The 12,411-nt window shown below is 35.7% G+C and overlaps 1 protein-coding gene across 5 annotated transcripts in view; it reads right to left on the bottom strand.

The window, feature by feature from the left end:
* LOC306886696 (ral GTPase-activating protein subunit alpha-2-like) overlaps positions 1 to 12,411 on the bottom strand; it is a 175,581-nt gene that overhangs the window by 136,163 nt on the left and 27,007 nt on the right. For all 5 annotated transcript variants that reach the window (XM_079444010.1, XM_079444012.1, XM_079444009.1 and 2 more), the window contains exons 2-3: positions 5,524 to 5,634; positions 2,567 to 2,616 (exon numbers count right to left, since the gene is read on the bottom strand). In XM_079444010.1, coding sequence (XP_079300136.1) covers positions 2,567 to 2,616; positions 5,524 to 5,634 — 161 coding nt within the window. The remainder of the gene's footprint in view (positions 1 to 2,566; positions 2,617 to 5,523; positions 5,635 to 12,411) is intronic.

Below are 12,411 nucleotides of genomic sequence, written 5' to 3'. Positions count from 1 at the left end.
TATGGACCAAAGTGATGGAAAGGCTAAAGTTTGGAGAAAGAAAGGATCTGCTCATGATCCCAAACATACAAGCTCATCTGAAACACAGTGTACACAGGTGTACATTATAGTACACATTACACAAGTAATGTAATGGCTTGGGCTTTCATCGCTGCTTCTGGGACAGGCTCATTAATCTTCATTAATGATGTAACACATGATGGCAGCAGCAAAATTAACTCAGAAGTCTACAGAAATATTTTGTCTGACAATTTACAGAAAGATGCAAACTGATTGGGAGATCCTTCATCATGCAGCAAGATAATAACCCAAAACATAGTGCCACAACAACAAAGGAGTTCTTCAGGGGCAAGAAGTGGAAGGTTTTAGACTGACCAAGTCAATCTCCACACTTAAACCCTGTAGAGTATGCATTTTACCTGCTAAAGAAGAGACTGAAGGGAGTAACCCCCAAAACTGAAAGAGGCTGCGGTGAAAGCCTGGAAAAGCATCACAAAAGAAGAATGCAAAAGTTTGGTGATGTCAATGGGTCACAGGCTTGATACAGTTATTGAAAGCAAAGGATTTGAAACTAAATATTAAGTCTTTTTCACTTTAATCTGTGTTAATTCTCTGTTCCAATACTTCAAGGACCTACAGGTGTGGAACCACATGAGTATAAATAAATAACAGAATTTTCAGTTTTGGGTTAACTATTCTTTTATTTTAATTGATACTTGAACCTGACATTTCACCTGATAAATGGATGTGAAATAATCCTATTTGTTTTGTTTTTTCTCCTATTTTACAGGAGCACTTTTGTGATGCGGCAAGTGGGAGTTGGGTCTTGCTTGGCTGAAAACTGCAAAGAAACACATCTCGTCTTGCTGAAAACTACTCCAAGGAGGTCCAAACACCATTAGTAGAGCCTTTGTTCAGTGAGCATTAACTTCCATTCTGCCTGGATGCTAATTAATGGGATGCTGTTGTTTAAGCTGATAAATGTAAGCATTATAAACCTTATGACATTAAGTGTACATATGGGCCAAATAAAAATATGTATTTTGTGCCTTTGCACTGATTTGCTTTGACATTATGATGTTTTAATTGTTGTAAGAACATGTTCTTTACATGCATTGAAAACACTAAATGTGAAAACATTTTCGTGCAGGGAAAAAGATTTACAATGTTTCCATTAAAAATTAATAATTGTAAACTGTATTGTTTTGTGGGTTTATTTTTTTATATTTTTTCCTGACCATTGGTGCAGTGTTCACCAGTTGAGGGAGTTAAATTCACTCTTTAAAAGTGTAGGTTTATGTTTTAATCTGCATTACCATTTTAAAATAAGTATTTACAATATTTACATTGAATCAACATTAAATAAATACACTGGGTGTGTAGGATTAATCACCATAAAGTGTTAAATGTGTATACTTGTGAGTAATAATTTCTAATAACACCCGGAGTGATTAAAATTAAACAGTAACACAGTGTTTGTATAATAAACACTTTCATCAGTGTTGTTTTAACACTAGCAAAGATGGACCTGTGTGTTCACCTGGAAAGTGATCATTTTAACACCCATGGTGACAAATCTCCCAACATATTTTTGCTGTGCACGAGGTGCGGCTGACACTATTCCTTCTGAATAGTCAATAGGGAAGATTAACTGTAATTATTGAATATCTATCATTACACAAATAATAGAGACTAGATTATCTTGTCAATTAATTAATGAGATATCGGAGGAAACCAGTGGACCATGAAAAAAAAAAAAAAGTAACAACAGAGATATGTCAATGTATCATCCAAAAGTATTTCTTGACTAACAATTGATAATTTGAGCAATATTAATGCATATATAATTGCCAATATTAAATACAAAAGATACTAACCAACATTAATCTTGCAAATTAAGCATATTTATTGTGTTGTAGCTTCAGCTTTTTCCACTTATAATATAATTAATGAACTCAAATGATTTCTGATTAAGCATATAAAAGGCATTTCCCCAGAGTGACCGTTCAAGTCAACTTCTGTTTATGCAACACAAACTCTCTTCTCACACCAAGACACCATTTTTCCTAAAAAAGAAAGCTGGTCACCACCCTGAGCAAATGAAACCAGAGAATGCCCTGCCTGCCTATTTGTATTGCAAACTAGAGTCTACTTTTCAGCCAGGCAGGAAAAGACACAGGGAGTGAGATTGCAGAAAAAAAAACAGGAGAGAGAGAGAGAGAGAGAGAAGAGAGAGAGAGAGAGAGAGAGAGAGAGAGAGAGAGAGAGAGAGAGAGAGAGAGAGAGAGAGAGAGAGAGAGAGAGAGAGAGAGAGAGAGAGAGAGAGAGAGAGAGTAGAGAGAGAGAGAGAGAGAGAGAGAGAGAGAGAGAAGAGAGAGAGAGAGAGAGAGAGAGAGAGAGAGAGAGAGAGAGAGAGAGAAAACCAGCTCTGGGCAGAGCAGCACAAAAGCATCTTCAGCTGAAAACCACCTCAGAGCTGCAGGTGAAACAGACCCACAGATACCTACAGTTCAGCTGTTCAACAACTCAACAGCAACAAACCACAATAAACATAGAAAAGGCTTACTTCAAAAATAAAGAGGATGGAGTCCAGCTCCTCCCGTTGAGATTTGTTCCCTGAAAGAAAGCAATAGAATTAGTTATTGTGTAATTTTACATTCATTCTTTGTTAGTGTTTATTCACTCAGGCTTGTGCGTTTTGCTGTGGTTAGCTATATAGTTATGATCTATGGTGCTAGAATGCTGAAGTATGTTGACAATATTTCATATTCAGTCTTCAATGAATCAGGGGTGGGCATGAGTACCAGAGTAGTTAAAATGTACAGTGATTTACAATTTTGTCCAGGACCTTGACGTCTGACTGGTTAGTGTTGGAACGGCATGCCGTACAGGCTGGATAATTCAAGTGAAACTATGGCAATGAAAGTGTGCAGTAATGTCTGGAATGCATAAAAAAGTCAGCACAATTTCATTGTTGCTCATTGTTAGTTCATGTTAGCTTATGCATTAACTAATGCTTACAAATGGAGCTTATTGTAAAGTAATACTGTAAATGATTTGTGCTTTAGCTGCCTGTGTTTTAGTGCATTGTTACACAATAAAGCAAAGCAATTTTTTTATTTATTCTTGTTTTTACATTTTTGTCAAAGACTACATCTGGATCGGATTCGGAACAATGATCAAAACACAGATGGAGTAGATCACTTTCATCAACACACCGAAAGCTGAACAGTCCTAACCATTTCATTCAGTAACATTAGGTTTTGATTTATATGCTATTATTATATCATTATAAAGACTGTTGTATCAATTCTTTGTGCTTTAGTTGCCTGTGTTTTTTAGCATGATGCTACGGGATGAGTGCATCCACAACAGGAGTCACACATTCAAGACCAACACGTAACTTACCTCAAGATCACTTTTACATTTGTGTCATTTTGAGTAGACAGATAAAAGTTGTAATATTACATTTATGTCAGATAAATATCTGATTAATTTCATGTAGGATGCCTTTGGTTAATTAAACCGCTACCAAAGCACTACGGTTTACTGGTTTTCATCAAAATAATCTTTAATCAAAAACACTTTATTAACAGTAATGATGTGCATAACCTCCCGGCCATTCATCTGATTCAAATGATATATCATGAGTTCATGGGTCTACAGTATTTTGAATAATTCATTAAAAGGACAGGCTCATAGGACTCACTTGTTCATGAATCAAACTGGTTGCGTTGTATGGTACAACTCAATAAAAAGATGCATTAGTAGTGGGTGCAAAGTAAGCGATCTACCACTTACTATAAAAATATAGTGCTCCCTTTCTCTTCTTTTCTGCATTTAAACTCTGCTCTAGATTGCTAATCTACTTCATCCTAAACTTGTTATTATGCATTATGCACTATGAATATTGTGGGCTCTACGACAAACTGTGATAATGCTCATTTGTAAGATGCTTTGAATAAAAGCACAGGATAAATGTAAATGTAAAATTGGCTCAATTTAATCCATACGATTTTTGCTCGTTATCATCATCTGCCCGGTAAAAATCAGAAGCCTGACGGCTTAGAAAAGCACATCTCCTTCACATCACAAGTTGCATGCTTAATGCTTAGGGTTAGGAGTTTGCTCCTATACAGCATCTTTAGGGTGATAATCCATTTTATGCTCTAACGAAAGCTGATGTTGTCATTATAGTGCACTGGTGCATGTTAGCACTGCAGTTCTGTGTTCCAGCATTTTAATTCCAGGTCTTTAAGTTAAAACCTGCTCAGCTGAATCATAAAGTCACTCTCTTGATATGCAGGAAAATGACGAGATGTGAGTTTCAAACAAATACTTCAACTGTAGAATTGTGCTTTAGCATGAAGGACAGATGATGGTCAGTGATGGGACTCAACAGAAACAAAAGCCTCATTAACTTCACATGAGGGGGCATGCAGGCAGCAGCGAGTTACGTCAGGCTGAGGAAATGTAGGGTTGAATCTTTTTTTTTTTTTTTTTTTGCATTATTCAAAAGCTCTTTTCCGAAACCTTTGTGAGCTGCCTTTCTATCTAAGAAAGATATCTTCCATTATAGCATGAAATTCAAATGTAATATTTTACATTATGTGCCTGATTTTGAATGAACTACATTAGAGATGCGCCAAATATATTACAATCAGTAATGTACAATATTATCAGAATGTTTTCAGGTTATCAGCAAAGGAGCGTGTATCCTTAATCGATCACATCAGTTATTGGTTGTTAATGGTGATTTCTTGTTTTATATATCAGTAAGACGTGATACATGCATATTTATCGGTAAATAGTAGATATTTAATTGTAGACTCCTGTTTCCAACAAGATTTAGATTTAGGGATAACAGTTTAATTTAATTAAAAGGTAAAGGTTATGTATAATTTTTTGGGTATTAATTTATTTGCATGCACAACTTCAACATGTGCACTCTTAGTGCTCGATTCATCTAGACATATTTCAAGAATATATATCATTTGCTCTTAAATAAAAAAATCTCTCTATATAGGGAACAATCTCAACTGCTACATTACTATAGAGGTTATAATTAACAACATAGTCCAATCTTTTAAATTAAATGACTGCTTATTTACAGATATAACAAATCAAAATCAAATAAACATTGAATTGTAAGCAAGCATGCTGGACAAGCTAGCGAGAAGCTAATGAGCTATGGACACTAAAAGACTTTCCTGAGGAAAATGTAACATTAAGTGGCATACTGTTTACAAGCTGACATCCTTCTGCAGCTGAAACACTGATTGAGCATCATTTCCGTAAGTTGCACTGTATCCCTCAACAAGTTCTGGTGTTCATGTTTATTTTGTGCTTAAATTTAGTAAAAGCTGTACTAAGAGGAAGAGATGACTGGTTCACTTGTGCTCTGAATGTCATTTGTACCGTGGCAGCTACACCGATCTGTTAATAAGCAAGCATCAAAATGACTGATTTTTGTGATAAAATTGACGGCATCTAAACTCCAGAAAGCATACAAACATATCTTACCTTTTTGCTTTAAGTTACTTTCCAGTGTAATGAAATTTTCATAGAAGATAAAATAAATCTGTGAGCAGTTGGTTTCAAAAAATGCCTTCAGTTCATTCCTGTCAGTAATATCTGTGGAGAAAACAAACAGAAAATAAAGAATTAGACAAAAGCAGACAATATGTGCATGACTGAAACAGATCGTATATGTTATAATTAAATACTGAGCAAAAAATTCAAAGATATGAATGTGCATGTAGATTTAATCCAGACACAAGCTTTCATGAAATTGTAAAATTAACTCAATATACTATATCTGCATTTCAAAAAAGAACTTAGCAAGTTACCTACACTGCATTTTTGGTAATAACAGAAGAGTGCCAAGTCTTCTGACAATGACACCAAAAACTGTGACTGGTTTATCTAGATTAACTGTTTTTTAATCATTGAAGATTTTAATAATGTCAGTGCAACATACACACAATCTTGTATAACATAACAGAAATTGTGCTCAGCTTCAATTGCCTTAAATGTTTTTTTTTTTTTTGACATTTTAATTATTTTACATTGATAACAAGCCTCCACAAGCTTTTGTGTTACATATCAAGAGTTTAAATTCCCCAATCAGGACACATTTTCTGCCCAGTGTTTTACTCGTCTCTTGTGTGATATTCTACTCAAATAAAATGTAATACAGCTAGCAGTGTTCCCTTAGGAGGCCACTTGTGCTATTTGCTATATCTTGACTAATGTTTGTGGTTGCTTAATAAATGCACATATACAACATCTGTGCAGCAATTTTGCTTTTGAATAACATTTTTTTTTATTAAACGTTTTATCAACTTAAAGTTTTGTAACTTTTAAAGTTTTGGAATTAATATTGGGAAATTCAGTGTTTAGTTTACTAGGAATTGCACAAAAGAAAGTACAGATGTAATGTAGAGAGTTTGTTAATATATATGACAAATATAATGAGAGCAATCGTGATCATAACTATATATCATTAATATATATATATATATATATATATATATATATATATATATATATATATATATATATAATTTTTTTTACATGTTCTTTGTACACTGAGAGTGACATTAACAGCGTCGCTATATTCACATGGCTGTAATGTGACAGTTTGAACTGCTGGTAGCACATCCTGATAAAGCACATATTTTCAGAACACCGTTTCCAAACTGAAAAGCTGAACTGAACAGATCTTATCCTTGCTGATGTTCAGATGGAGTGATGCAGAGAGCAGATGACTTCTTAGGGTCATTGACAATAGTAAGGTCACTAGTAGATTTCCAGTAGGTGCTCCTATACCCTTCATGTGTATCCAAGTGAATTTTAGTCAATCTGCATAGGTCAATTGCTACAGTCACTCTTAAATGTTTATTTATTTTTTTTTATCATTTAATTTATTTAATTGTTTATTTATTTATAATAAGCTCTAGGGATGCACCGATTGTTCATCAACCAGAATTATTCAGCCACAAATAGCTAAAAAAAGCTCTTGGTGTTCGGCCGAATAAGCAAAAAGACTGAATAAATTGTATCGAACAATGACGTGACACGATCAAATAGTGGGACGCGTTAATGCAGCAAATATATTGGCAGTGTGGAAGCATAAAACTGTCAGAGAAAGATCATTATAAGAACCGACAGCCAGAGACTGCAGCAATACATCTGTCTTCGATGAGAAGAGGAAGGGGTGGTTGTTGCTGGTTACTGTATGATGATTGAAATCACAAAATGGCCTTAAAAAAATAGTAAATAAAATGCAGAATGTTATTTTTTCATTCTGATAGTGCTGCACGAGAATGTAAAAAAAATTTCAGTGTTAAGTAAATTGTTGTTTTGTAATTAATTTTCTCTTTGAAAAACAGTAAAAAGCAAAATTTGGGTATTTAATTTATGCAATGATGAAAAACAAAAAAATCGGCAAAATACATGGGGGGGGGGGGGGGGGGGGGCGCGGAAAACTGTGTTTGGTATTCGGTCTTCGGCCCAGTGTTTCATTTTTGTACGGATTCAGCTTCAGCCAAGAATTTTCATTTCGGTGCATCCCTAATAAGCTCATCAGTCATCTAAGGTGGTCATCAATATGTTTCCTACAGTATCAATTTGCATCGAGCATTGATACCAAGGTACCAGAGCTTAGTATCGTACAGAAATGAAAAATTTGGTTTCAGAGCAACCCTAAGGTTGGCACAGACTAATGTTCACATCTCACCTCCTCTTTCCTAAACAAAGTGATCGAAGTAGCCCAAAGCCATTAGACTGGCTCCAGGGAAACACTGGCATCTGCAACCAATTTGTAGCAGTGGCACTGGCCTGATTTTTAATAGCAGCAGGGACAGATGATAGATGATGACAAGGAATGGATTTGATGGCTGAAATAATATTCTGCTTGGAGCCAGACTGAAAGAGCTGTGAGAACACCCATTTGACAAATGTGGATGAAGTCATTGCGCTGGGCCAGTGGTGCTTATGTTAGGACACACTGTATTTTAGGTAATTGCCCACTGAATATTAACAATTTCTGAGAAAAAGTACCAGAAAATCTAAATGTAAATGACATCATTGTTATTACCATAAATAGCTGTAAAAGCTAGAACACATTGGGATGGGTGGGCTTACCCAGAGAAAGTCCACATCCGATTAAAGCAAGTAGTCACATCCTAAATAATGGCAAGATGCAGGATGAGCTACTTTATTATTGCTAAATCTATCATTACACTGGATCTACAGGCAAGACACGGTATTACTATTATGATTTGGAACTGGAAGATGGATCTGGAAGCTTTTCTATTTCTCCTCACTCAGACCACGCTTGTGTCCATTAAATATCAAACATATTTATTAAGCATTAAACTCTCAGGACTCAAATAATGACTTTAAATTCAACTGTCAAGCTTAGGCTGGGCTCTTTAGTCTGTATGGCGGGGAAATATCTTGAATATTCATAATTTCACAATGATTTTGCTTGTAATATAAAGTATAATCAGCAGGAAACATTACAAATATTTTTTATCAGATTTAAACAGAATGGACAATTTATAGGCAATACATCTATTACTGTTGTTAATTAACCATCTGATAAAAAGAATGCGCACAGAAAGCAGCTGCCAAAGGGCATGGGAGTACTACATTAAGTTCTCTTTCATGTGCTTAAACGGTCAAGCTTCCAAGAACAGGGTATTCGATAAGACGCGTGCATTTCGATTCTGCGTAACGATTCCTGCGTTCTCATTTTAATGTGAGTTAAATTGATTTAAGTGCAGGAACGGAAAGAACTTGCGCCCTGTTTGCGTGCAGTGCAAACATCTGAAGTGAAGCACAAGCACAAAGAACAGTGTTCTCGGAGAGGATTCCCAGCCTGTGTCCGTTCTCGAACGGCTCCCTGCATTTCCACATCAGAAAAATTTGTTCCAGGCTGGAACTGGCTTCTTTCATATTTATCATCCAGTATGCAGAAGTATAAGTCAGTATATCATCATAAACACAGACGTTTTTGTCTTAAGTGAACGTAAACAGATGAGAAAGAAAACGCACGTGTACAGTATTTTTAGAGATGCATCAATTGACCGGCCAGTGATCGGAATAGACCGATTTTTCGCATGACCAACCCGGATCGGTGACCAGCCGGTCAGTCTCACGTCTTGCCGATTCCGAGCCAGTGCTTGACGTCACAGCCATGCGCACACTCACAGTCGTGTGTAAACACGTCGTTTCGCGTGAGACTGATTCTCATTTTAATTGCATTCAGTGTAAACAGCGACTGATAATGTATTTATGTTGTGCCAGGTGAGGCTTGCACAGCCTGAGTGAGCGTGTGAGAGAGACAGCACACACAAAGTAACTCACAAAATGTATAGATGCATACTGCGGAAGAAGACAGAAAATATATTTTCAATATATGATTTAGATATGCAACATTATACGGCCATGATGTTTCCTAAAATATCAATATCAACACGATTGCAACGTGACTATTTTATACAATAGTATTTAAATAAACAAGAAGTTAAAATTTGTAAAAATAAAAGAGCCACAGCAGAACTGTTGTGTGTCTCCGAGCAACACAGCGGTGTTTCGTTACTGAATGAATCCACGTTTTTGAATGAATCAAGTGAGTCAATGATTCAGTGGCCGATTCATAAGGACAGTCACTTGCCTCGTTTCTGAATGAATCAGCCGTTTGAATGAATCGGTTGAATGAATGAATAAATGACTCGCTCATTAAAACAGACATTTGCCGCCACCTACTGGTGGTTTAGTCATATTTAAAAGTATCATTGCATGTTTTCAACTTTTATTTGTATGTCTTTAAAAAAATAAACATTAAATCTTATAAAATGATTTATGCATTTGAAATTTTGCAGTGTAAATGCATTTAAGGCACCTCAACTTCATCAAACTGTCTGTGTAAATGCATCTAATGCCACTTCAGATGCAGCTTCTGTTTCCTCAGCAGTGGAAAGATAAAGTTTGTTAATACTAATTTCATTTGAATAGTAACAACTCTACAGTTTCTTATTATGCTAACTGAATTAATTGACACAAAGTAAGAATTTGATGTGAAAGATGACACATTTAATAAGGTTAGGGGGAAAAAAATGACCATTTATAAACATAGTGGGAAATGACATCCGTTTTGTTACTTAAAGCAACTCATTTTAAGTTTAAGTTTTAAGTGAAGTGACATACTGCCAAGTATGGTGACCCATACTCGGAATTTGTGCTCTGCATTTAACACACACACACACACAGCAGTGAACACACACACACACCGTGAACAACCTTTGGATTACGAGTCCGACTCTCTAACCATTAGGCCACGACTTCCCCGGCTTAAACTTAAGTTTAAGTTTAAGCTATTTCTTCCTCTTTGCAGTCACAGAGCACTTTATTTTGAGAGTTGTTTAAGTGAGAGAAAATCTGTAGTCCAGATTGGAAGATGGATTTCCAGATTGGGGGAATTAATGTTTAATCATTTATTTTATTATGTAAATTGAAATTTGCATAGATTTTTGTTTGTATATGCGGTCAATTATAGTTTTTAGAAAGCAAATTGCAATCGGTGCATCTCTAGTATTTTTAGATCTGCGTGCGTTCGGGGTTAAAGAGACAGCAGCCTAATAAACATGCTGCCTGTCATTAATGTTTATCAAAGGACAAAAGAAAATCATTCACTGATCTTGACTTTAATTAATGAATCTATATTTTATTTATGAAAAGAAAACTATGCAGTGTTTTTACACTTTTAATTACAGTTTCTGTACCTGAAATTTGGTTCAGTTGTATTTATTTATGCTACTGTATTGCTAATTGATTTGTTCCTATTTCATTACTGACTGTTTACTTGTCTTTAACACTTTAATATTAGAAAGGTATATGAGTCTAGTTGTTTTTGCTGTGGTAGTTTTGTTAAAAGCATAGGCAAATGATCCTCTTGTAGGCCTCAGTGGTGTGTAGGCTGCTGATTTTTGTCATGCTATTCAGCTACAACAGAATGCTATATCTATATGTATGACTTCATTTTAATTTTTTTATTATGGATTTTTTTTTTTTTGGGGGGGGGGGGGGGGGGGGTAATTATTGGAATCGAAATCGGAAACGATAAAATTCAGACAATACCCAACCCTAGTTATGTCTGTGAAGGTAAACAGCTGGGAAAGAAATCGCATGTTTATATTACATCTGTGTGGCAGCAGTAATGCACAGTAAATAAATCAATAAATCCAGTGCTCTCTTGTCTCCTCGGAGGCTGTGCTTCTAAATAGTGTTCTGTGTTCGTCAGTGCAGCTAAAGACAGAACAGTTAGCATGCTTTACTCGAACTTTCACCATGGCGTTAGAACTGGTACACCATTGTGGCTTGTGAAAACAATGACGGTGCCGTGGGAGAAAACTTGCAGATTAAGGGGCGGTAATATTATAATAAGATCCTCTTTCTACGTCACAGGAGGAGTGAAATCTGACGTGCTCGGTTTTTCACAAAACCAAAAAAAATTTACTGGGCTATAATATTTTCACGTTTTCTGAGTTGGTAGATGTACCGGGAACTCAATTATAGCACTTAAACATAGAAAAAGTCAGATTTCCATTATATGTCACCTTTAAGGTTATCAATGTCAAAATATCATACCAGTCCATGCTTAGTATTACTGTGATGCGCTCATGGAAGAGTCCAGGGCAGAAGAGCAGCAATAACAGCACAGGCATGTCTCTTATCAGAGCCTCTCACACGCTCTGCTTTTCAACCCTCATTGTGTCGGGCCTCTTCCTGCTACCCAAGAAAACACACTGACTCACTGACAAAACCTGAGGTCTGTCTGAGTGTTTGTGAGCAAGAGAGAGATCAGTAACATCCAATGACAGTTGGACGTCAAAGAGCTATGTCAACACCAGTGTATTTAAGATGAGAACACGACTGTACCACAGGTCATTTCATGTTCTCCCATTCAGTAACAGCTGGACTACTATAATCCTATTTTTGACAGCACTGTTAATAAGAAATGGCCATTTCCTGATTGCTTTAAAAGGAATAATCCAGGTTTAATTGCTCAATCCACAACATTTGTGACATAACTACCTAACTAACACCAAAAAATAAATACATCAATAAATAAATAAATGGAGCCCATTTAAAAGCAAAAATGTGAAGCTCAGTAATTATAACATAATTTTTTTTTTTTTCTGTTAAAACTTGAGTATTTGCTATATATTTGTATATTGAGTAAGTTGCTAATCACAAAATTTAAAGGTCTGTATTTGACAAGTTTTTCAATTTCAAATTCAATAAAAAGTCACCATTGTTTGAAAGTTTTCACATCATGTAGGAGTCACTTCAGAGTGAATGTAAATCAAATCCGAAAAAATAATGCTGAAGGTATGGTGG

This window comes from Barbus barbus, assembly GCF_936440315.1.
Source record: "Barbus barbus genome assembly, chromosome: 20".
Lineage (NCBI taxonomy): Eukaryota > Metazoa > Chordata > Actinopteri > Cypriniformes > Cyprinidae > Barbus > Barbus barbus.
This window is presented reverse-complemented; position numbering and strand designations above follow the sequence as displayed.